The sequence below is a fragment of the Salvelinus sp. IW2-2015 genome, linkage group LG33 (genome assembly GCF_002910315.2).
Source record: "Salvelinus sp. IW2-2015 linkage group LG33, ASM291031v2, whole genome shotgun sequence".
NCBI lineage: Eukaryota > Metazoa > Chordata > Actinopteri > Salmoniformes > Salmonidae > Salvelinus > Salvelinus sp. IW2-2015.
The window spans coordinates 18,532,543-18,557,342 of record NC_036872.1 but is presented as its reverse complement, the minus strand read 5'-3'; the positions used below and the strand labels follow the sequence as shown (position 1 = coordinate 18,557,342).

The 24,800-nt window shown below is 42.1% G+C and overlaps 3 protein-coding genes and 1 long non-coding RNA gene across 4 annotated transcripts in view; 3 read left to right on the top strand and 1 right to left on the bottom strand.

Moving 5' to 3' along the window:
* Window positions 1-742: 742 nt before the first annotated feature.
* pjvk (pejvakin) lies at window positions 743-5,458 on the bottom strand. Its single transcript, XM_070437016.1, is given in 7 exon segments — window positions 743-1,171; window positions 2,645-2,785; window positions 3,335-3,452; window positions 3,817-3,854; window positions 3,857-3,957; window positions 4,787-4,982; window positions 5,218-5,458. Coding segments are annotated over 7 exon segments (1,113 nt in total). The 5' UTR covers window positions 5,429-5,458; the 3' UTR covers window positions 743-863.
* Window positions 5,459-7,420: 1,962 nt separating this feature from the next.
* LOC111957908 (collagen alpha-1(II) chain-like) lies at window positions 7,421-16,417 on the top strand. Its single transcript, XM_023979002.2, has 9 exons — window positions 7,421-7,711; window positions 13,560-13,808; window positions 14,038-14,256; window positions 14,570-14,586; window positions 14,828-14,860; window positions 15,013-15,045; window positions 15,504-15,560; window positions 15,767-15,859; window positions 16,274-16,417. Exons 1-9 carry the CDS (start codon window positions 7,621-7,623, stop codon window positions 16,415-16,417), a joined length of 936 nt encoding a protein of 311 aa, XP_023834770.2. The 5' UTR covers window positions 7,421-7,620.
* Window positions 16,418-17,335: 918 nt separating this feature from the next.
* Window positions 17,336-17,980, top strand: LOC139023538 (uncharacterized). Its single transcript, XR_011474670.1, has 3 exons — window positions 17,336-17,356; window positions 17,779-17,823; window positions 17,938-17,980. It is a non-coding gene; the product is annotated as an uncharacterized lncRNA (long non-coding RNA).
* Window positions 17,981-20,489: 2,509 nt separating this feature from the next.
* LOC139023547 (collagen alpha-1(II) chain-like) overlaps window positions 20,490-24,800 on the top strand; it is an 8,467-nt gene continuing 4,156 nt past the window's right edge. Inside the window, exons 1-9 of the mRNA XM_070436895.1 lie at window positions 20,490-20,519; window positions 21,022-21,075; window positions 21,267-21,320; window positions 21,461-21,505; window positions 21,661-21,714; window positions 22,100-22,144; window positions 22,507-22,560; window positions 22,845-22,944; window positions 23,158-23,201. Coding sequence (XP_070292996.1) covers window positions 21,485-21,505; window positions 21,661-21,714; window positions 22,100-22,144; window positions 22,507-22,560; window positions 22,845-22,944; window positions 23,158-23,201 — 318 coding nt within the window. The 5' untranslated portion in view covers window positions 20,490-20,519; window positions 21,022-21,075; window positions 21,267-21,320; window positions 21,461-21,484. The remainder of the gene's footprint in view (window positions 20,520-21,021; window positions 21,076-21,266; window positions 21,321-21,460; window positions 21,506-21,660; window positions 21,715-22,099; window positions 22,145-22,506; window positions 22,561-22,844; window positions 22,945-23,157; window positions 23,202-24,800) is intronic.

The window sequence follows — 24,800 nt, the reverse complement described above, 5'->3', positions numbered from 1 at the left end:
TTCCTGTAGACTCCTCACATGTACAGTACATGGATCTTTCTGCTTGGACGCTGGAGGGCTCTGTAACATATCCAACAACTGTGTTCCTGACAAAAACCACAAGGTGTCGATAAAGACCAACTCTTTGTTTTTCTCCAGCTACCATACAGTCTATGCTACAGAGAAAGCCTCAATCTTTATTTAAAAATAAATAATCCAGCCATATAAAACAAAATGTCACTAAAACATAACAACAAAGGAGAATCCATGTCATGTAACCATGGCAGTATGAATGTAGATTTTCAGCCTCTTCACTATCTRTTCACCATTACAAWGTRCCACTGACCCGATGAGGTCAAAACACCCCACTACAAACACTGAACGTCAGGTGATGACCCAAKAGACCTGACGACACACTTTGAAACCAGCAGAATGAGGCCAAAACAAGGAGGCTGTGTTTCCTTCTGCACCGTGCCTCAGAAACTTCATGGCCTTTTTCCTTCACACGATCCTCTTGTCCATTTTTAATACCTCGTCTGAATAATTCACATACTCCTGTTGTGCTTGTGTGACTCTGGCAGCTGCTTCACACAGAACAATAACACTGAACACAGGTCAAGTTGTAGATGAAATAGTTGGAATACAGATGGAATAGAGAAAAGGAGACTAATGTAGACGGAGGGAGTCACGGAGGGAGTCACTTGGGAGGATCCATCGAGGGGGAGGGGAGGGCAGCTCCAAATAAGATACAGTACTACAGACATTGGCCAGCCCCAGTTTTTTGACTGTCAGTATGGCACAGAGCTATTAGTTAGGTACTGTATGCCTAATCAGGGATGAACTCAGAKCTCTCTCTCTCCCTCTCTCTTCCTGAGTCCATCTCTTCAGCTGAGCGTCTTGTGCCACAGGTCGAAGCAGGGCACCACGTGTAGCCTGACGTACTTGTGCCCACCGGAGGAGCACTCCAGACAGCCGTAGACCGTCTCCCTCGGTGTCTGGCCCCGGCCACACAGGGCACAGGGGCCCTTGGGGATGTTGTGGTTGAGGAGGTTGACACGGGAGTGGGAGTCCCCTCTCAGGTAGGCGGTGGAGACGTCCGTCATGCTGGCTGCTTTTTCGTAGTAGTCTGTCACTACGTCGTCCATGTAGGTGTCTGAGTGGGTGTGCGTGAGCTCCTCAAACGTCCTGTCGTCTTCAGTAGGGGAAAGGAAGGATGAGGATAAGAGTGTCACTGGAACATCGGAAAATGTGCAGGGATTATTTTGTTTTCACTCATTATCTTTACATTACCCTGTGCTTTAACTAGCATTTGTGTCAGTGGAGGCTGGTGGGAGGAGCTGCAGGAGGACGGCCTCATTGTAATGGCTGGAATGGAATTAATGGAACGTATCAAACACATCAAACATATGGAAACCACGTGTGACTCCGTACCATTTATTCCATTACAATGACCCGCTCCTCCTATAGCTCCTCCCACCAGCCTCCACTGGTTTGTGTTTATATATGTTTATACTCTTTATTGGTATTTTATTAGGAWCCCTGTGTGTATATTCTTCTCAACAATATGGAGCTAATAATTGTTCTTTAAACAGCATTATACTGATAAGATTAGATCACTCTGGGACCTGTGCCACTTTATATAATGTTTACATACCCTACATTACTCATCTCATATGTATATACTGTATTCTATACCATCTACTGCATCTTGCCTATGCCGTTCGGCCATCGCTCATCCATATATTTATATGTACATATTCTTATTTATTCCTTTACATTTGTGTGTATAAGGTAGTTGTTGTGAAATTGTTCGATTACTTGTTAGATATTACTGCACGGTCGGAACTAGAAGCAGAAGCATTTCGCTACACTCGCATTAACATCTGCTAAGCATGTGTATGTGACCAATAACATTTGATTTGATTTGAACTTTGCACATACACTGCTGCCATCTAGTGGCCAAAATCTAAATATTGCCTGGGCTGAAATAATACATTATGGCCTTTCCCTTGCATTTCTCAAAGATGATGGTACAAAAAAGTATCTTTTACCAGATCTAATGTGTTTTATTCTCCTACATTAATTTCACATTTCCACAAATTTCAAAGTGTTTCCTTTCAAATGGTATCAAGAATATGCATATCCTTGCTTCAGGTCCTGAGCTACAAACAGTTAGATTTGGGTATGTCGTTTTATGCGAAAATGTAAAAAAAGGGGTGGATCCTTAAGATTAAACAGCATTATATGATTAGATCTGATTGTTCTAGTCTTTTAGATGTTCTGTATGATAAGAACAGGGGGGGGGGGGGGTGTGCCGTAGCCCTTTCCTGCAGTCAAATGACCTAGTGGCCTCATCATATTTTTCATAATTTCATAATTAATAAACATGTTTGTTTTTTAAACACAGAAAATCCTGTGTTTCGTATATGTCAAACAGTTTTGTTTATTTCAGTCTTCTATGATGTATTTAAAGTGTGATATTGGGATGCATTTCAAATCTATATCTGACATAGTACAGGTGTCTTCTTTTTTTAAGCCCATAATCATGTGTGTGAGGTGTATACTTTTGTTTCAAAGTAGATTTGTTTAAGACTACCAAGAATCACTCTGTGACCCTGATTCAGCCCACTGCAGTAAAAGGTTAAGAGATGAAAGAAGGTTCCACCTGCTCTGAAGGGGTTTCCGTACACAATCCCAGACAGGAACCTGCGTAGCCGTCCCATAGAGAATCGACCAACCACCACCAGCTGCTCTCTGATCAGCTCCTTCTCAAATCCGCCTGACGACTCAGGGCTTACGCAGATATCTGATCAGGAGAAGGGGAACTATATTAGTGTGTGTGTGTGTGTGTGTGTTGTGTGTGTGTGTGTGTGTGTGTGTGTGTGTTGTGTGTGTGTGTGTGGTGTGTGTGTGTGTGTGTGTGTGTGTGTGTGTGTGTGTGGTGTGTTGTGTGTGTGTTGTATGTGAGATGAGAGAGAGAGGGCACGACAGACAGACAGACAGACAGACAGACAGACAGACAGACAGACAGACAGACAGACAGACAGACAGACAACAGACAGACAGACAGACAGACAGACAGACAGACAGACAGACAGACAGACAGACAGACAGACAGACAGACAGACAGACAGACGACAGACAGACAGACAGACAGACAGAACAGACAGAGCAGAAAGACAGAGGACAGAAAGAGAGAGAGAAAGAGAGAGAGAGAGACAGAAAGAGAGAGAAGAGAGAGAGAGAGAGAGACAGAAAGGAGACAAAAGAAGGAGACAGAAAGAGAGACAGAAAGAGAGAGAGAGAGATGTGATCAAGTGTAATTGTGTCTTGTGTTTTGTTGTGGTTGTCTCACCAAGTCGTCCATCCAATCGAACAAACAGTTCAAAGATGCTGAATGCGATGGTGGTGTGAGCTGGGATCACTATGGCCTTGTCTCGACCTTTGGGGTTTCGACCATCATCAATCTGAAACTGTAGAACCCCAGTCAGATAGGTGAGACAGGGCATTCATCCATTCAACCATTACCTGCTAAGAGTGTCAGATGTCAGTGTTTCTGTGTGTACTGTACAGTGTGTGAGTGTTGTGTGGTGTGTAGGTGTGTGTATTGTGTCTGTGTGTATGGTGTGTGTGTGTGTGTGTTACGGTTGTGTAGGTGTGTGTACTGTGTGTGTGTACTGTGTGTTACTGCATGTTTGTAGGTGTGTGTACCCTATGTGTACGGTGTTGTACCCTTATGTGTACCGTGTGTGTACCGTGTGTGTACGGTGTGTGTAGATGTGTAGGGTACGTATTGTATGTGTGTTGTACTTGTGTTGACTGTAGGTGTGCGTTTACCCTCATAGTCGTCCGTCTCATGCCAGCGTGGACAGTGAAGAACACTGACGAGTCGTACGGATGCTCTCCATGACAACGCAGAGAACGCTCCGCCCACTTTCTTTGGACTGACGAATCAGACAGTGATCAAGACTCACTTTCCTATAGTGGACAGAAACCAGAACACAAACCTGTGTCAGAAAGACTTTTACTGTCCAGGTGTAATATACAGTATGTACAACCAACATGGTCTCATTAGAATATAAACAGCTTGGTTCCATCTGCAAAAAGAGGATCTGAGATAATTGGCTTTAAAGTTCTGAACCCTCATTGGTTTGAATGGTGTCAACTACTTTTATCTTGTATTATTTTTAAACTTAACATGAATTGAGTATTTAGACTACTGTATAGGTAGAGAACGTTGAACAGAACTATGTCAATAACTAAATGTTGAGTAAAATACAGATAGAACCAATAGTCCCAAGCTACTCTGCACCAATGTGTCGAGGAACAGCATACACCCGGTCAGCACGCACTGCGCCCGGCCCGCCACAGGAGTCGCAAGTGTGCGATGAGACAAAGATATCCCTGCCGGCCAAACCCTCCCTAACCCAGACGACGCTGGGCCAATGTGCGCCGCCCCATGGGCCTCACGGTCGCGGCCAGTTGCGACAGAGCCTGGGCTCGAACCCACAATCTCTGGTGGCACAGCTAGCCACTGCACCACCCAGGAGGCCCGTCGTATAAATCTATTGTTGCCTCAATTCTCGATACCATGCAAATGTTACGCACTGGCTTAAAGACCTGTATTTTGCTCTCCACTTGAGGGGCGGGGGGCGGGGGCGTCTGGCCCCCGTCTTAGTCTTAATATATTAACTAACCTGACATATTAGTAGTTTGTCATCACCATTGTGACCCTTGGTAATATCTTATCAGAAACAAGAATGCAATAGAATAAAATCGAAGCTATTTTCCACCACCTGCAGTGTACCTGGAGTTGAGTTCCCTGAGTAGAGTTGGGACCTCCACCTCGTGTTTGGTGACGATCCCAAAGGAGGCTTTGACGGCCACAGAGTCTGAACCACTGATGTTGAACCCCACGTCGTTCATCAGGTGGTTCCCTAATCTGCCGTTCAGGGCCACGTCAGATTTGTCCTCATAGTTCAGGAGCTGGTACGACGACACCCCTGTTTGAATGCAATAAAAGGCCTTGTTAAAGGCATCTGATATTGTATGAGACTAGCTTTACATCTGCAGAAAACACATGACGGTCATGCTTTACTTTGTCAAAGAGAGAGACCGTTRTAATGCATTATAAGCCCATTATAATGCCTTATAAGCTATTCATAATGCACTATAATGAATGACATAGGCGTTAATAGCTGCTGATAAACATGYATTCCTCCTCTCACTGGACTCTACCTGCTGTGATCTCCTTCTCCCCCACCAGGATGTCTTTCAGGGAGAAGGGGGTTGAGGCATACTTGGTTTTCTTCCAGAAGTGTCTCTTCCTCTTCCTGGTGACCAGGCTGAGCGGTTGGTAGCGGTCAGCCTCACTCAGGCTCGGTACGGGGATCAACCGACCTGTGTCTCCCACCTGCTTCACAAAGTTCTTAGTCGCCGCAGCGAACATAGCGGTGACCAAGAAACAGCAGACGGGTGCAGGAGTCACTGCTGGACATGCACGGCAGCAACAGGTAAGTGTCCGCTGTCCAGGCAAATRTGAATCCTTTAGTTTACACTATTAATGAAGTTTATTCTTCTCTTTTTCTTATCTTTGGTGAGTTCACATTGGGAAGTTCTGCACAGGTGGACAGTTGTTCTGATAGATGTCTCTCTTCTGATAGATGTCTCATTCAGCTGTGCAGCTCAGGGCTCAGGGCTAATGAATAATGGAGACACCATGTAAGGGGATATGGGGACAAGCTGTCCCATAACGTGATTGGACAGGTAGTTGCCTTCATTCTTCCTGTCATGTGACCAGTGAGCTCATCAATGGGTTATGCAGTACTTCCTGTGCTACTCTGTCTTTGAGGCCCTAGATGTCTATCAATAATGCTGCCCTAAGTGCTGAAAGAGATATCAGTGTAAGTAAGGTATCAATAGTTTCATTGTAGCTGGTTAGGGAATCTGATCACATTCAAATGGATCAGGGTTACACACCTTAAAGGAAAACTCCACCCAAAAGCTATCTGTTGGTGTGGTCCCAAATGTTGTTGATATAGTCCCAAATGTTTTGCATGTCAGCAATCAAGTTTTCAAGATATATAACCTTCATAATACAGAAATASAGCCGGTATGATACATTCAGCATCACATRAAAGTTAWATATCTTGAAAACTTGATTGCTGACATGCATTTTTTWATTKAACMTTTATTTAACTAGGAAAGTCAGTGAAGAACAAATTCTTATTTACAATGACGGCCTACACCGGCCAAACCCGGACGATGTAGGCCAATTGTGCGCCGTCCTATGGGACTCCCAATCAGGGCCAGTTGTGATACAGCCTGGATTCGGAACAGGGTGTCGGTAGTGACGCCTCAAACACTGAGATGCAGTGCCTTAGACCGCTGTGCCACTCGGGACTATATCAACAATGGACTAATGAAACAAATACCAGAGTAGCATGTGAAACATCTGGTTCCTGTGTTGTGAACTAGCATGACAAATAGCAAGAAGAGTGGTGGTCTTTGTGGTGTCTATGTTCAAATGTACTTTTCTTGTGGTTGTGTCTGGTACCAATAATAGACTAGTCTACATGTTACAGAGAGTTTAATACTTCTAGACCAAGGCTTTCCCCACCCAAAGATCATACAGGATATGTTATGTTATGACCTTGCCTTGCCTTCCTTGTAATTTAGCTGTTTGGCTCGGAAATTAAACGTAATGTTGTTTATTTATGAGACTTTTTAAAAAGTGGGAAATGGGTGTGGTTTCCACAGTGTAAACTATGTCTGTATTCACACTGGTCCATTAACACTGACCAGGAATAGAACGCTCTTTCTAAAGGTCAGAATGACTACCCAGGTAGGCTATTATAGAGATAAGCAGGACACAAAGCAGGACAAGCAGGACACAAAGACGTATTACTGTGCAAATGACCATATGGGGACATGGAATGAATAAACTTCTGTGAATGCCTTCACAGTTTTAAGTAAATCCAGAGAAACTACTGTTGTGAAGCTGGTGAGCGTGTCCAAGCCTTCTGCTGCAAAATGGCTGCCTTGACATCTCAGAATACATTACGTCCCGCTGGTGTGTTTGTGGTGTTTTGATTTGTCTGTAGTTTTGTTTGTGTGATCATTTTAATATCCACCCTCCTCATTTTAATACAGACATTCATCAGGATTTTTGTGTCCAAAATACATTTTTGATTCATCAAGACAGCTCTTTTACAAGCTATAGGATGACACACATGACATCCTATATATATATATGCTACTGTAATGTCATCTGTAATCAGTAACTGATTCTATTTTTTCAGTAATCTGCTGAACGCTGGCTGTCTGAGACTGAGAGCACAGGAAAAAAGAAGAAAATTAGAGGTTAGACAACCCTTTAAAAGAGGGAGTGAGAAGAGAGGCGCGAGAGAGAGAGAAGTAGAGAGAGAGTGAGGCGGCGGGAGAGAGAGAAGTAGAGCGAGAGAGAGAGAGACTGTTTCTCTGGTCTAGTTAAGGCAGTTCTTTTCTCTTCTCAAGGCTACTTGGATATTACTGGATGGTACTGTGCACTGCAACGCTAGCCTAGTCTCTCATCCTCCTCTCCTCTCGTCTTCCTCTCTGCCCTGTACGTGTGTTGGGAAGGTGCCTGTCTCAGGTGCAGACATGGCCACCCCTGTGCTCTCCAGGATTATTCTATGTCTGGCTATATCTCTGGGTCCGGTTTTGACAGTGACCAGCCAGGATGTCAAGCTAGGTGAGTGGACGGGGCTGCACTGCATGACTTATGGTCTGACTGACGGATGATTGTGTTGATTGGCTTGTACTTGCTCATGTGTTTACCTTTTTGTTCTACATTTTTTTAATTGATTGATTTAATAATTAGAGTAGTAGGCTGCGCCAGGTGCAGACAACATTACAGACATAAACACTGTTGAAGATAACAACACAGCCAGAAAACCCATAAATGGTTCCGATCGTTTTCACCCTTTTTCCCATCTGGGATTTTAGAACTACTTCATATAAGGTCTGTGTTTCATGTAGACTTACCCTGGCATGACGTTTTGATAGCCTGGTCTGTGTTTCATGTAGACTTACCCTGGCGTGACGCTTTGATAATCTGGTCTGTGTTTCATGTAGACTACCCTGGCTTGACGTTTGATAACTGGTCTGTGTTTCATGTAGACTTACCCTGGCATGACGTTTTGATAGCCTGGTCTGTGTTTCATGTAGACTTACCCTGGCGTGACGCTTTGATAATCTGGTCTGTGTTTCATGTAGACTTACCCTGGCTTGACGTTTTGATAACCTGGTCTGTGTTTCATGTAGACTTACCCTGGCATGACGTTTTGATAACCTGGTCTGTGTTTCATGTAGACTTACCCTGGCTTGACGTTTTGATAACCTGGTCTGTGTTTTCATGTAGACTTACCTGGCTTGACGTTTTGATAACCTGGTCGTGTTTCATGTAGACTTACCCTGGCGTACATTTGTAGCCTGGTCTGTGTTTGGTGTAGGCTCACCCTGGCGTACGTTTGATTAGCCTGGTCTGTGTTTGGTGTAGCTCACCCTGGCGTGACGTTTTGATAGCCACGCAAATCTCTCTCGGACAAGGTACTTTCATAATTAATTAGCATTAAAACAATTTTTGGAGTAAATTGAAGTGAATAATTGATAAACTCACCTTGTCCAAGAGAGAATTATATGGCTATCAAAACGTCATGCCAAGCTAAGCCTACACCAAACACACAATTCATTTGAATTGTGGCGGACTGTTGGGGTCCTCTTCGGCAGGTAGATGGCAGGTGGTCAAGATTGACACATCACACATCACACACAATGCAATTTAAAAACAACAGTATAATCAATTACTACTATATCAACCTTATCAACAGCACAAGTGCCCGTTTAGGAGTCACCTCATCAAAGAATACCTCTAATCACACCGACATACTATTTCTCAGATTATTTGTTAAGTTAAAGCTATTCTCTGAAGACAGAGTTTTCAGGTAGCTTGGTAACCCGTTCCACAGAACTGCAGCAGAGTACAGGAATTACTTTTCCCATGTAGATCTTGAGTCTATAGGGAACACATTTTGTTAAAGTCCCTCTGGGAACAAAGGATTACGGTTGAAAAGCTACCCGTAATATAACAAAGTTACTGGATCTTCAGTATCTATGGCAATCTATGGTAACTTTGGTGATTTATACTTGAATAATAATTTAAAAAATATTCATATATAGTATTTTCATTATACCTGTGTCCATATTGTCCATGAGTTCTAGTGGATAGACCATATGGTTCAAGAGAAAAGAGCATAATTAATGAAAAAGCATCTTATCATCAATGGCATTAATTCTGCAACTCTTCCAACTATTGTATTTTTCACAACTGCCATCAGTTTGGCCACAAAACATTTACAACATAGACATATTGACATAGTAAAATAAATAAAAGTGTGTAAAAATATATAAATAATATTTCATGCCGAAACAACCCTCATTAAACACAAATGGTAAACTAAATGATGGTTTATATTTCGGATAATGTTTTACAGTTTTGTTATTCCATTTTTTTTATTTAAAATCATCTTATTAGACATATATATATATATATATATATACTGTATATATATTACATGTGATAAGCCACACAGAGGACATATATAATTACAGACACCTGTGATAATCTGAAGTACCACAAAAGGCCACTAGATGTCATCTGATAAGATCCATATATTCTTGAAAGTTACCAACCTTCTGTTAGTTTACTGGTAAAGTACTCGAAAGATTAGAGTAATATATCCTACTGTTGTAACCCTTCTCAGGATAGATCAAGCATATCAATGAGAGGATGCAACACTTTTATAGGGCCTTATGAACATCTATAGGTGTTGTATAAGCCTTATTGAACATCTATAGGTGTTGTATAAGCCTTATTGAACATCTATAGGCATTGTATAAGCCTTATTGAACATCTAAGGTGTTTTATAAGCCTATTAACATCTATAGGTGTTGTATAAGCCTTATTGAACATCTATAGGTGTTGTATAAGCCTTATTGAACATCTATAGGTGTTGTATAAGCCTTATTGAACATCTATAGGTGTTGTATAAGCCTTATTGAACATCTATAGGTGTTGTATAAGCAATGTTCATATTTCCTTTTCTGTCTTACTATTTCCTTTCTTTTATTTTTCAATCGTTTTTAAAACATTTTTTAAGTTTGTGCTTTCGTTTACAGGCCTCAATATCACAATTATTTTCTCACAATGAAAATAAAGTACTAAAATGTGTATTTTTTTTTTACTTTAGGAAGTGGTTTGTTTTATAAGTACCATCATACCTCTCACCCACAGCAGGTTTAGTCCAGTTTACAGGCCACCCAGTCTCTGGACCACGTTGGCCTTGCACTCAACATTACACCCAAAAACGGAAAATTAAACAAACACTTTAATGGATGCTATTTGCACATTGGTCACATTGTAGCTTTTACAAGTGAGTAAATAAAGTATTCAAATAAAACGAATGGGACAGGTTATCTCAGAAATTATGTCTGGATACAAAACATCATACATGGATAGAATCCATATTTTTATTTAGTTTTTACAAGGCATGTCAGTTAGGAACAAATTCTTATTACTATAACGGCAACAATTTTTGCATTCAGCAAAAATACATCCCTCTCAGACAGACTACGTGGTAAAGTGGTGTTGTGTGCATTGACTGGCTGGCAGGGCTATTTCAGTGCAAGGCTGAGGCTGAATGAAGGGTTGTAGAGCGACATGGCCATAATGATGTGGGGACGGACCAAAACAGGCCACTGATTTTGGTCAGGGGTTTGCCAGAGAGTGACCGGACACACCCAGTGAAATGATGCATGCTGGGTATGAATATGCTTCATGCTGTCGGAATCCACAAAGCCCATATCACTTTAGGAGTATACTGTCTTTGAACAGCGAAGAATGTAAGTTACTGATGTGGTGAACAAAACATATTATGAGTCTGGTTCTCCCAATTATTATTTTCCTTGTCACTTTTGTACCTGCTTGTGTAGCGACAGGTCAATCAAGTGATAAGTAGGCCTAACATTGCCTGCCACCTGGGCACAGTTTTTCAAAAGTTATCTGTTCAGGTTTTTCGATAGGATGAAATGCATAGAAACAGAAAGATAGAACGGGAGTCCTCATTCAAGATAATGATTCGTCCGTTCTATTCATTCTATATCTCTGTATTTAATCCTATCCGATAGGTGAACTCCAGATAGATAAGGCCCTGATGATGGTGTTAGCCAACCAAGCTGATGCCTAGGCTTTAGCTCAGCGGGTGAGAGCAGTCTTGTTGCAGGCAGGCAACCTGAGTTCAAACCCAGTAGGTCACACTTGCTGCTTGGGGGTTTAGGCCCATGTTGCTATAGAAAACGTCTTAGTGTAAAAAGTCACAGGTATTGTGTAGTAAGGGAGGGGTGTATTGTAGTATTGTAATGGCTCATAATAAAGGCAGGAACGGAACAAATGGAATGGCATCAAACACCTGGAAACCATGTGTTTGATGTATTTGTTACCGTTCCACTGATTCCACTCCAGTCAATACAAGAGCTCGTCCTCCCCAATTAAAGAGCCACCAACCTCCTGTGGTCTATTGTTTGAGCAGATTAACGCTACATTGAAAAAGACAAGGAAACTATACTTTCCAAAATGTTCCCCCATGTTCTTTAGCTGTAAAACAGTATACTATTGACAATGTGTGATAGTGCTTGATAATATAACACCAAGATCACTTTCACCTGACTTCACAACTGAGCAGCACAGTGTCATGAAGGTCAGTGTGCAGTGGGAAATTATAGTAGGCGGCCATATTGGATAATTAACTGAAGAGGAACGGTGTTATGGTCCATGTGCAAACCACAAATGGATTCAGTTTACAATAACCACAAGCCTCACTTTATAGTGATCAACCCTCTGAACATAATGGATTTAATAATAACACCCTGGTTGGTGAAGTCAATATACATATTATTGATTCATTTACACTATTCACTTCACTTGGGTACAGCTGACTTAATAATGTTATAACATTTTGTAAATGGAAGTTGGTCCATATGATGAAGCGTTTAGATTCCATGGCTGTGGAGTTAGCTGGGTGTGGCCTCTCATGGCTGGGTCAGAAATACAGCCCAGCCACAGGCACATGCTAAGCATAACCTATAATACAGGCCGCTGTGGTTTTCCCTGAAATAACTCCTGCTTTTGAAAASTAGCTTCTCTCTTGGGGAGAAGCTCGCCCACATAATGAGTACTTAGAAGKGACGTTTTTCATATAAAACTGGCTAAGTTTATAAAAGTGAGATTCCGCAATGATACTACAAATAGTACTGCAGCAGGTGGTCAGTGTTTCTCCTAGTTTCACTCCCTTTGTTTCCAACAGAGGCCCCACGACCCCGCCTAGATAATGCCATGGGAAGTGCTTGGCTTGTTTCTTGCTTCCTGGCACCATCTGTATTGGAGGGATGTTTCCCCGATTCACAGATGAATTGTGAAAAGAGCTTCTGTTCTGTGTCATCGACCGTGCTGTATAACATCTTCCTCTTATCGTCAGTGAACTTTAGTCTCAGGGATCTCATTGAAGTGGGAAGAGCAATGTAKGCACCTATTTATAAAGGTACACAAATAACATCAAGCCCAGAACCTGAATGGAAAGTCTGATTTCTTAGTCTATATTACTGGTTTTGACTTACATGACGTCACTGTCTTACTCAGTACTTATGTCGACTATATTTAGATGTAGGCCTAGAATTTAAAAACTTCAAATGACAAGTGGGGAGATGTAATTTTGCTAAGTAACGTAAWGATTTATAATGACGAACTTCCTATTTTGTCATAGAAAGTGGTGAAATTGCTCTTATGGTGAGCAATCGCCCTACGCAACTACATCCTTGGTATGAGCTTCTTCCAAGATTCATAATTACACATTGGAGGAAAAACATTTAACTTCACATTTTGACAATGAAGAGCTTCACTGAAAATGATAGTTGTGTGGAGCTGCTGCACCAAGATACATAAAGAGTAGGTCAGGACTTTCTATCCTGGGGACAATCTGAGACGGTGTTAATGTGTTACATTCTTCATAAAAACCCTAAACTGAACGCTTCACGCATTGGCTAGTTTGTGGCAAGTGAGCTATACTTGATTTAACAGAATTTTGGACGTGTACCTAAACACAATGACACCAACACCACATTGTCCACATTATAGTAAACGTGAGATTGTCCCACTCTGGGACAGTGTTCYCTCTCTTCAGTCTGCCACCTAGTGGCCATAGAAGAAACAMACAATTTACAAGACTAATAATTTAGTCATATGGACACTCATCAGGTCACATGGTCCTTAAAAACTCTCATCCCTAATCAGGCCTCCTGAACATCCCCTTGATTCTATTGGCCCGAAATGGTCATTCATGCTTTTTGTCATCTCTGAAAATCCCAGAAACATGGTGGTGTTGTTTCCTKGTGTTATTGTAGAGGGTTACTCTACCTCTTACTTCATATGGGTTGAGGACTTAACATGTAAAGATAGGTGTGTAAATGCTGTTTACTTGCTCTGGCAGGGCACAAAGACMGCTGTGCCGAAAACGGCAAATTCTACAGCAACAACGAGATTTGGAACCCGGAGCCATGTAAGATCTGTGTGTGTGACCTGGGGACTATTACCTGTGAGGACGTCCGATGTGAAGACCTAGCCTGTAAGGAAACCAGCACCCCTGAGGGAGAATGTTGCCCTGTGTGCTCTGAGGCCGCAGGTACCCAGGGCCAGCAGGCTACTACCTGGGATAATCTGCTACCAAAGATCAAAACAGGTGACTACATTCTCACCACATTACATTGATCCATGTTTTACAGTTTCAAGTGCCCACTAAGAGAATTATTCCTCATGGTCATGATGGAATGGTGTTCGATTAATGGTGTTGTTACATTTCTTACAACATTGTAATTACAGTCTCCCTACATCCTCTCAGTTCTCTCAGTGTTTTCTAATAGGACCTATGTGTGATTCATGTCTGTTCTTCAAACTCCATGACTCTGTAGAGGAGAAGACGGACGAGACCTGCAGGGACAACGGGCAGGTGTACGCCCACAACGACATGTGGACCCCAGAGCCGTGCAGGGTGTGTGTGTGTRACAGTGGAACCACCATCTGTGAGGAGGTGCAGTGTGAGATGGTGGGGAACTGTGAGAAGGTGACCATCCCTGAGGGAGAGTGCTGCCCTGTGTGTGACAGCTTCTCCAGCGCTAACAGGAGGATAGGTGAGATAAATTATACTATATACAGTACATGCTTCAACATATATATGAATTATATGTCTAAGGAGCAGGGCTCACATGTCTACATCATTATCTCAGACGAACTGTGACTGCAAGGTGTTGATGGAAATCCAGTGTGAAACGTAGCGATTAAGTTTGGATTCCCTGAGGTGTCTCACTGATGATAAGAGGGGAACATACTAGATTTCATAGTGTTTCAACATTAACACAGTATCAAGTCATTGAAGATCACACGTCAAATGAAGGAATGAAGATCTACATTAAAATCTGATTTCTTCCTTTCCCTTCCTCAAAGAAATGATGGCGTTCAAGGTGAGTAATGATAAAAGATATTCTCAATTTTCGGTTTTCCAATTTTTACTTGGACACACTCCTGAATATTAGCCTGAGTGCCAGTCTGTTTGTGTTKTCATGCCAACTCCTTGTCACTCATTGTCATATTTGGCTTGACAATGAGCAATGGGGTTGGTAAGAGCACAAACAGATCTGGAACCAGGCTACCTGAATAGCTGAGCTGATTGTCACATTGTTATTTGATGCATTTGATTTCCAGGGTCAGAAAGGCGAACCTGGTGATATCCCTTACGTAAGTCTGTGTTCATACATCTCAGAGACAGTGCATCTGTTAATCTACAACTCATGTGACTTTTGAACACCTATTATGACAACTGTTATCAAAAACATCATACTGTCACTTTTATAGCTGAACAACTGTTTTTGTTTGTTTTTTGTTTCCAGGTCGTGGGGCCAGTAGGTCAACCCGGACCAATGGTGAGCACTCTGTAGACATTTCTTTTGTGTAAAAATAAATACATTCATAAATCAACATATTTGACATAATTATGTTATAAGTTTCTCGTGCTGCTCATTGTAAATGCTGGAATTGAATCAATGGAACTGTACCAAACACATCAAACACATGGATACAACGTGTTCGACTCCGTTCCATTGGATCTTTTCCAGCCATTACAATGAGCCCTTCCTCTTATAGCTCCTCCCACCAGCCTCCTCTGGTATACTGTATAGAAGTTCGGCTGGCCCCTCCCCTCCTTGAGGTTCAGTCAGATTCCCTTTACCACACTAGATGGTACTATAGAGTTTCAGTAACCAAGGAGGGTTACCTGRTGCTACTACTGCAGCCTCTTTCCACAGCTACAGTGGGAAGACACTACTGCTAGTGTAACATATCATGTGATCATGTTTTCTTGTTATCTGTGTCAATGTTTCAGGGTCCTCCCGGAGCTCAGGGGAACAGAGGATTACACTTGGTTTCCAAGGGCAGAAAAGTATGTCTAACACAATGACATTACATCTAGAGAAGCGTGTTACAATACTGCGATTCAATGTGACCTAGGACTAACACACTATCCTGAGATAACTCACTGCTCTTCAATAGCTTTATTGTTGAATCTGGTAGAATGTTGAATCATCTCTGTAGTAATGATGTTCAATACTGTCACTCATGAGTTTTCATATGTTTCCTAAAATCCAGGGTTTACAGGGCCCAGCTGGCATCGACGGGGAACCAGGAGTCCCAGGGAACCCTGGTGAGCCAGGATCCCCCGGCCAGCCCTCACACCCTGGGGTGAGTTTGTCTGTCTGCCTTCCCACCCTGACACTTCACTGGTGCAGTCTGTAACCTTAATTTCTGGTCAAAAGTGCTTTCCCTCCCTACACTTGTTAGTAAACTGACTGAGAGGGTTGGTTTTGGAAAAAATACAGCCATTTTGTATTTTGTTTAGCTTTTTGGCAGAATGTGCTTGCTGTACCTGAAATTATTTCACCCAAAACGTCAAGTAAGTAACATGAAGAGACTTGGGGGCTTGTAGGGATATCTAAGAGCTTCCAAACCTTTTCTGTCCTTCTCATTGTACCTACCTGTCCAGTTGAGGGGGAGGTCACTGCACCTATTCTCTTCATATGGAGTCTGTGGTCACCAGTGAAAGAACTTCCACACCGTGGTGATGATGAATGAATGACCGTCCTCCTCTCTCCCCAGGGTCAGCTGGTCTCTCAAATGGCAGCAGGCTTCGGAGAGAAATCAGCTGGGATGATGGGGATGATATCTGGCAACAGGGTGAGTTACTATAAATCACCTGGGATGATGGGAATGATATCTGGCAACAGGGTGAGTTACTATTAAATCCCTGGGATGATGGGAATGATATCTGGCAACAGGGTGCGTTACTATTAAATCAGCTGGGATGGTGGGGATGATATCTGGCAACAGGGTGAGTTACTATTAATCACTGGGATGATGGGATGGTATCTGGCAACAGGGTGAGTTACTATTAAATCACCTGGGATGATGGGATGATATCTGGCAACAGGGTGAGTTTTTATAAATCACCTGGGATGATGGGATGATATCTGGCAACAGGGGGGTTACTATTAAATCACCTGGGATGATGGGGATGATATCTGGCAACAGGGTGAGTTACTATTAAATCAGCTGGGATGATGGGATGATATCTGGCAACAGGGTAGTTACTATTAATCACCTGGGTGGGGATGATATCTGGCAACAGGGTGAGTTACTATTAAATCACCTGGGATGTGGGATGATATCTGGCAACAGGGTGAGTTACTATTAAATCAGCTGGGATGATGGGATGATATCTGGCAACAGGGTGAGTTACTATTAAATCACTGGGATGATGGGATGATATCTGACAACAGGGTGAGTTACTATTAAATCACCTGGGATGATGGGAATGATATCTGGCAACAGGGTGAGTTACTATTAAATCAGCTGGGATGATGGGATGATATCTGGCAACAGGGTGAGTTACTATTAAATCAGCTGGGATGTGGGGTGATATCTGGCAACAGGGTGATTACTATTAATCACCTGGATGATGGGATGATATCTGGCAACAGGGTGAGTTACTATTAAATCACCTGGGATGATGGGATGATATCTGGCAACAGGGTGAGTTACTATTAAATCACCTGGGATGATGGGATGATATCTGGCAACAGGGTGAGTTTATTAAATCACTGGGAGATGGGAATGATATCTGGCAACAGGGTGAGTTACTATTAAATCACCTGGGATGATGGGATGATATCTGGCAACAGGGTGAGTTACTATAAATCAGCTGGATGATGGGAATGATATCTGGCAAACAGGTGAGTTACTGTTAAATCTTCTGTCCTATACAAAAAAGTCCCTGACAACCTCATTGACTGGTAGTCTTGCTAAGTGTGTGTGTCCATGGCAGTAGATTGTCAACAAGGAAAGACATACTGTAGAGTATGCACAACAGGAGGCTGGTGTTACCTTCATTTGGAAGGACAGGCTCGTGTTGATGGCTGGAGCGGAATTAGTTTAATGGTTGCCATGGTTTCCATGTGTTTTGATGCCATTCCATTTGCTCCGTTCCAGCTGCATCCTGTCTTATACATTGTCTTTGGCGGGCTTGATTGAACGACAGTTAATTTACGTTTGTGCCTAATTACTCATTACTCTGTCTCTGTATGTTGTCTCCATGTATATTTTAGGGTGAAGCAGGACCAAGAGGGCCTCCTGGACCGTCCGGTCAACCAGTAAGTCAAAGATGGTCGACTATATCTACCTATCAGACATCAGTTCTTACTGGAGATCATTTCTGTAAGTAAACAGACAGACGTGATCATTTCCTTTTCCTCCCTGTCTCGTAGGGACCTACAGGGGGGCAGGGGGCCCCAGGAGACGTTGGAGACCCAGGATCCATGGTAAGAACCATGCATAATCTCTGCATCAGTCATCTCCCTGATGCTTTTTTGACTGGGTTTGAATCCTGGTCACCTACATGCTTGAAGACTGTTACCCCTTGAGCTAAAGCCTAGGCATTGGCAAAGAGAGCTAACTCAACAAAAAAAGGGCCTAGGCCATTGTTCCCCAACTGGCGGTCCCACGGAAATCGAAATCGGTTCCAAAGTATTCGCACCCACAATATAGAGTTAAACAGTTTGTGATTGCATTCAAATGTAAGCAAGGTTAGAAATTATACTTTTTTTGTCAAATATTATATCTGTTTGGGATTCTTGCGGTCAATTTGTAGTCCACAAATTATTTGTAATTGTGTTCCTGACCATCCGCTCAATAAATTCATACCGCGGCTGAATCAACTGACTAATCTTCCTGGTTTAGGCATAATCTCAGGGAGCTAACACAAGTCTTCAGTTCTCAGGCAAAGTTATCAATCACACCAGCTTGGATCACTGAACTACCTCCGCTACACTCTCAACCATATTGAGGTGTTACACCAATATCTACCAATCACACACCATATTGAGGTGTTACACCAATATCTACCAATCACACACTGTATTGAGGTGTTACACCAATATCTATCAATCACAGCTGTCTTGATGTATTACACCAATATCTTACCAATCACAGTCTGTCTTGAGGTGTTACACCAGAGCTATATGTTGTATTGACTGTGTGTGATTGGACATGTTGTTTTCATACAGGGTGGCTTTGGTTACAGAGACCTGAGGGCCCACCAGGAAAACCAGGACAAGATGTAAGTACTCTACACTCCAAAAGAGTCCATGTCCCTATTCCGTATATAGTGCAATACTTTTGACCAGGACCCATAGGGCCAGTGGTGAGGAACAGCCCGCATTAGATATGACGTCTTCTGAGTATGAATGAGCCTGGTATGTTGATATTGGTTTGCTTTCTGCATATGTTCCTTCATAGTATGTAGTAAGATTAGTGCAGAGTTTTTCCTAGCCACCGTGCTTCTACATCTGCATTGCTTGCTGTTTGGGGTTTTAGGCTGGGTTTCTGTACGCACTTTGTGACATCAGCTGATGTAAAGGGCTTTATAATACATTTGATTGATTGATTGATTGCACCGAATATTGTTTAGTAAGTAGTAGACAAGCCAAAGTAAGTAGGACACAGCCAAAGACCATGGATGCCACTGATCAAAACAGATACAAATGTTATGTAAGTGTAATATCTTGTGCTAATGTAGATTGCAGGTAACTCTGCATACTTTCTTCAATAGGCGCGGGTTGACAAACTTGTTAGTGCAGGCTACACTAGCACCAATACCTTGGTGTGCTAACTCTGCACTAACATGCCATGTTGTGTCATTAACTCGTTTTTTTTTTACCTTTATCGGAGATGGTATAATGCCAAGTGACAATTAAACCTCTTGACTATTAGACAACACTAAATACCTAATACACCTTTGTTCAGGATTACAATGGGTGGAATGCCTTTGAAGCTGGTGTTTGGAGGAAACATTGGCTTGGTTTGAACCGATGGCAATATGTCCTCCTGTCTATGTCAGTTGTGCAGAGGTGAGGACGGAGTCAAGCGCAGGACACAGAACTGATTAAATAACGTACTTTACTCTGAAAAATAATCAGCCAAAATAATCCACGCAGGGATACAACCCTAACACACACGACTAACACAACCACAGGAATATCACGCACAAAACATAATGGGAACCAGAGGGTTAAATAGGGAAATAATAATAACTTAATGGGAACCAGGTGTGTACACTCAAGACATAAAAAATGGAAAACAGAAACATGGATCGGTGGCAGCTAGAAAGCCGGTGACGACGACCGCCGAACGAACAAGGAGAGGCACCAACTTCGGCGGAAGTGGCGACACCTCCAAACACCAGCTTCTTGGGCATGTCACTTAAGCGAACCCAACATGGAGATTTAGTTATTTATAATCTTTGTTCAACATCAACCTTTACTGCATTGAACATCTAGGCTTTACACACCCATCCAGAATCACTTTCACATTATGTTGGAGTGCTGTTTGTTTACCTTTCTGAAGTGCTGTTCATCTGTTGAACCCTTATGAAAAAATATTGCAGTCAGAGTGCAGTACACTGTAATATAACTGTAGTTAGACTGCAATATAACGGTAGTAGGCTGCAAATACTGCGTCCAAAATAAATCTGTGTTTTTACTGCAGTAATTTTGTAGTGTAATTGCAGTGACAGTGCAGTATAACTGCAGTTATTCTGCAATCACTGCATCCAAAATACCACAGTTGACTGCAATTAAGTCACCTTTACTGCAGTTTCAAAACCGCAATCTTTTTTTYGTAAGGGAAATGCTGTTTGTCTATCTGAGAGAGTGAAAATTACCACTATTTGTTACCTACCTGTAATGTCTTCTAGCAGTTGAGAATGTTATGTGAATGTGATGTTTTCCCTTCACAGGGAGAATCTGGCCCAACCGGAATAGATGGAGATACAGGAGCCGCTGGATCTGCCGTAAGTAACAAACTGTCTTTCAACTGAAACCAACTATCTGTCAGCCTTCAAACAACCAATTATCTTCATTAAATGTCTTTCTCTGTCACTGCAAATCAAATGAATGTTGAATGCAAAGGCATTTGCAAAAACACAATTAATTACACACTTCTTTTATGATAGACATTTTAAGATTTTGATTATTACATTTACATTTAAGTCATTTAGCAGACGCTCTTATCCAGAGCGACTTACATACCACTTACAACAATTTCCATATGATTAGAGTGAGTTGTAAGACTGTGGATGGATGTGCTTTATTTTCCCATCCACTCCCATCCAACTGTACTTAGTTAAGAARGCAGGTACCATTGCCTTCAACCTAAACTTGAATAGTCTTCATTTTGAGAGTAAAACCAATGAACAATAGTCCACAACTAGAATAGACTGTTGTTTTAATGGGGCCACTGTATGTACTTATAAATGTGAAAGTCAAACAGTGATTAAATGTGGTGATTTCCAGGGTGCCAGAGGTTTCCCAGGACTGCCAGGTCTCCCTGGACTGAAAGGCCTTAAGGTCTTCAGCAGCAGCCAGCCACATGGATTGATCACCAATGCTCATATCTCTGTACTGTAGTTTGAAGCATGGCTGCATGTACAGTTCTTTAAATAGTTAACTTGGCACTGTGCTGTTATGAACTTCTGTGAGATTCGTTAGAGCCTAGAACAGACCTGATCAGAACTGATGAGCTAATGTCTCATCAACAGGGTCATGCAGGTCTTCTAGGAGCGAGAGGTCAATCTGGTGCTGCTGGGTCAAAGGTAAACTCATCATCATGCATATCTGTATATTTGTGCTGCTTCGCAAGGTTAGTATCTAAAAATGATCTGTTTCTGTTTGAAATTGCTGCACATATCGTGACTCTCTCTCTGTGTGTGTGTGTGTGTGTGTTATTTTACAGGGCCCATCGGGTACTCCTGGTGGAATGGGGCCCCCTGGTCCTGCGGTAGGTCATAATCAATTAGTTAATTGATAATAAATGATTATATGATTGTAACACCTGTTACTCACACACACCAATAGCTGTAAATACTCTGATATGTGTCCAATCTGTCAGTGAGGAGTGTAATATTATGTGAAACATGGTACTGTATATTGTAGGGTCCAGCAGGAATGCAAGGGGAGAGAGGAAGGAGTGGACCAACTGGACCTGTGGTAAGAGAGATATGACGCCCTCTGACCTCTGACCTATAACTCTACATTACACAGCTCCGTCTCTTCAATCCATTGATTGCTCACCTGAATTAAATTGATCTGAGGTCAGTTCTTATTCAACATGTGGCACGAGGCATCATAGGTTTATATGTAGGTTCAAAATGTTTTGTTTTGGCTTGTCAGTGACACATGTTGAAACCTTTGTTTTTATTTTTTATTTATCCAGGCGAGTCAATTAAGAACAAATTCTTACTTACAATGACATCCTGGCTTACAATGACAGCCTATGCTGCCACTGTCCTCCTATGGTGATGTGCATTGATGATGAGATGATAGAGGTGAATTTGTCAAATCTTCTTTCAGTTGTGCATCTCTCTCCATACAGGGGAAACGTGGTGAATCTGGACATATTGGGAAAGCAGGACCACAGGTACGACCTCTAACATCCAACAAAACATCACCCTTCAGATCAAATCATTATAGTACACAAATCAGTATTACAAATTCAATATAACAAATGAAAAGCAACACTGTATCTACTCAAAATACACTATTTTCCTGAAAGCCAGTATAAAAGTGTTATACATTTACAAATCAGCAGTGATGTTAACTGGGAAAAAGGGATGTTTCCAGTACGAACCAACACCAGATGTGTGTCCACAATGGCCCCCTATTTCCTATATAGTGTCTATAGTGTGAAGGGAATAAGGGGCCATTTTGGACACAGCCCAGGTGTGGATGACATGCAGCCTACTGTACCAACCAACCATCCTGGATGTGATGTGATTCTAGGGTCCTATGGGGATCACTGGAGCTCTAGGATTCCCAGGTAGTCCAGGTATAAAGGTGAGTACTGGTCATTCTTTAATATACTTTGATGGAGCACAGTCCTCTTCTTCACACCAGCCATGTACTAAATATTGGTGACTCAAACGTATAACCCAGTCCTTCCCCCTCAGAATTACATTTCATTCTAAACAGGCCCATTCGGATTACTCTATTCCGATAAAGATGTTTATATGAGGGTGTTTTTATGAGGGTGTTTGTTCATTATGAGCTATGCATCTGTTCAACAACGGTTGATTAGAGTGCATGTAAACACACTCTGACTGTGACACTGTTGTCTCCAGGGGCAACCAGGGCCCCCAGGAGCACGAGGAACAGGGGCCCAGCAAGGACCAAGAGGGGAGGCCGGACGCGTGGAGATTGGCTGGAGCTACGGGAATTCAGGTGTTTGGCTAATTCATGATGCTAATAATCTCTACACCTACGGTAACTGTACTATCAACAACTCACCACTTCAGGGTGTAGACTGATTCACTGAAAATGTTCTGAATCTGGTTTCTGATTGAAACGTCATTGAAAGTACATTTTATGCTTAACTGACTTGTCGGGTTAAAATACGTTTTAAAAATGACATAAAAAACATGTTGATTTCTGTAGGGTCCAACAGGACAGAGGGTGCTGCCGGAGCCAAAGGACCATCCGTATGTATAACTCCACCCACTTTCATCTCTCCTTGTTCATCTCCTTGTTCAGCTACTCCCTTCTCCTCCCTCAATCTAATGTATCTCTCACCTTCCAATCATCCAAATATTAATATCTGATTGTATTATTCATTATTATGTATTATGTAAAATCCTTGAAGTATGTAACAGGGTGTTGGCCCCACATGCCATGCTGTCTGGACAGTAGACTGCAGCTTGTCCTGTTAGAATGGGCCCTGGTACAGAGTCACGGAGACAGTAGACTACAGCCTGTCCTGTTAGAATGGGCCCTGGTACAGAGTCACAGAGACCAGTAGACTACAGCCTGTCCTGTTAGAATGGGCCCTGGCACAGAGTCACAGAGACAGTAGACTACAGCCTGTCCTGTTAGAATGGGCCCTGGCACAGACTACCAGTGCATGTTGTTCTGTTGATGGAACGCATCAGTCAACAATCTTCCAAGAGAAAGTCAATCAGTACACACAATCAATCACATGTATTTTATAAAGCCCTTTTTACACACCATACACATGTAGGATCTTAATTTGAGCCAGTTCGCAACAGCAGGAAAATAATCATGCAGCAAAAGGAAATTTGAATTATTACTTGGATTATAATTGTTGGACATTTTTGTAGGTGTTGATCCTATCTAACGGAAAATCAATTCTGAAATTTCAAAGTGTAAATGATTAAATGATTAACTTCAGAAGCCTTTTTAAACCTGAAATACACTACGCATTTTAAATGTGCTTCCTCTTCATAGGGGGTAAAGGGTTTGTATGAGTTATTGACATTAACCCTATACCAAGTGATTCATGAAAACTACTGTAATAACAACTTACTCACTGGAGAAAATATGTAATCCTCAATGTCTGTTTGTTGTCTTTGTTATTGTATGAAATATTTATGATTGATGTCCACTGTTATTCATAAGGCGAGGAATCACGCCCAGGGCAGTGATCCAGAACAACATGCACCTTAACCTGGATGTTTTGTCTGATTGAATAGTTGATCGTATAGTTATGAGTGTGGGCATTTGGCGGTTTTCAATCGTGGTCTCAGAGTTTCAAAAATATGAATTGATTTCTTAAAACAACCTACCCCAGTAACAATAGGAGTCTCACAAATCGCATTGTAGTTGATGGGTGGTAGGGCTTACAGCTGAAAACAGTCAATGGCTATATATATTTTCTTTCATATCCAACAATGTAAAATTGTTCACAGTACTCAATAGGGTGTTGGCCACCCACATGCCGTGCTGTCTGGACCAGTGGCAGTCGGTGCCGTTTAAGATACTTCTTTTTATGAGCATGACCTTAATTCTATTACAGCATATTGGATGACTGTCATTCATATTTCATTCACCCAGTTCAATGTAACAGTGATAGGTTTAGGCTACTATATGATACTCACATTTTCCCTATACCTCATGAGGTTGCTAAACCTAGCCTATCATGAGGTTGCTACAACCTAGCCTATCATGAGGTTGCTAAACCTAGCCTATCATGAGGTTGCTACAACCTAGCCTATCATGAGGTTGCTACAACCTAGCCTATCATGAGGTTGCTACAACCTAGCCTATCATGAGGTTGCTACAAC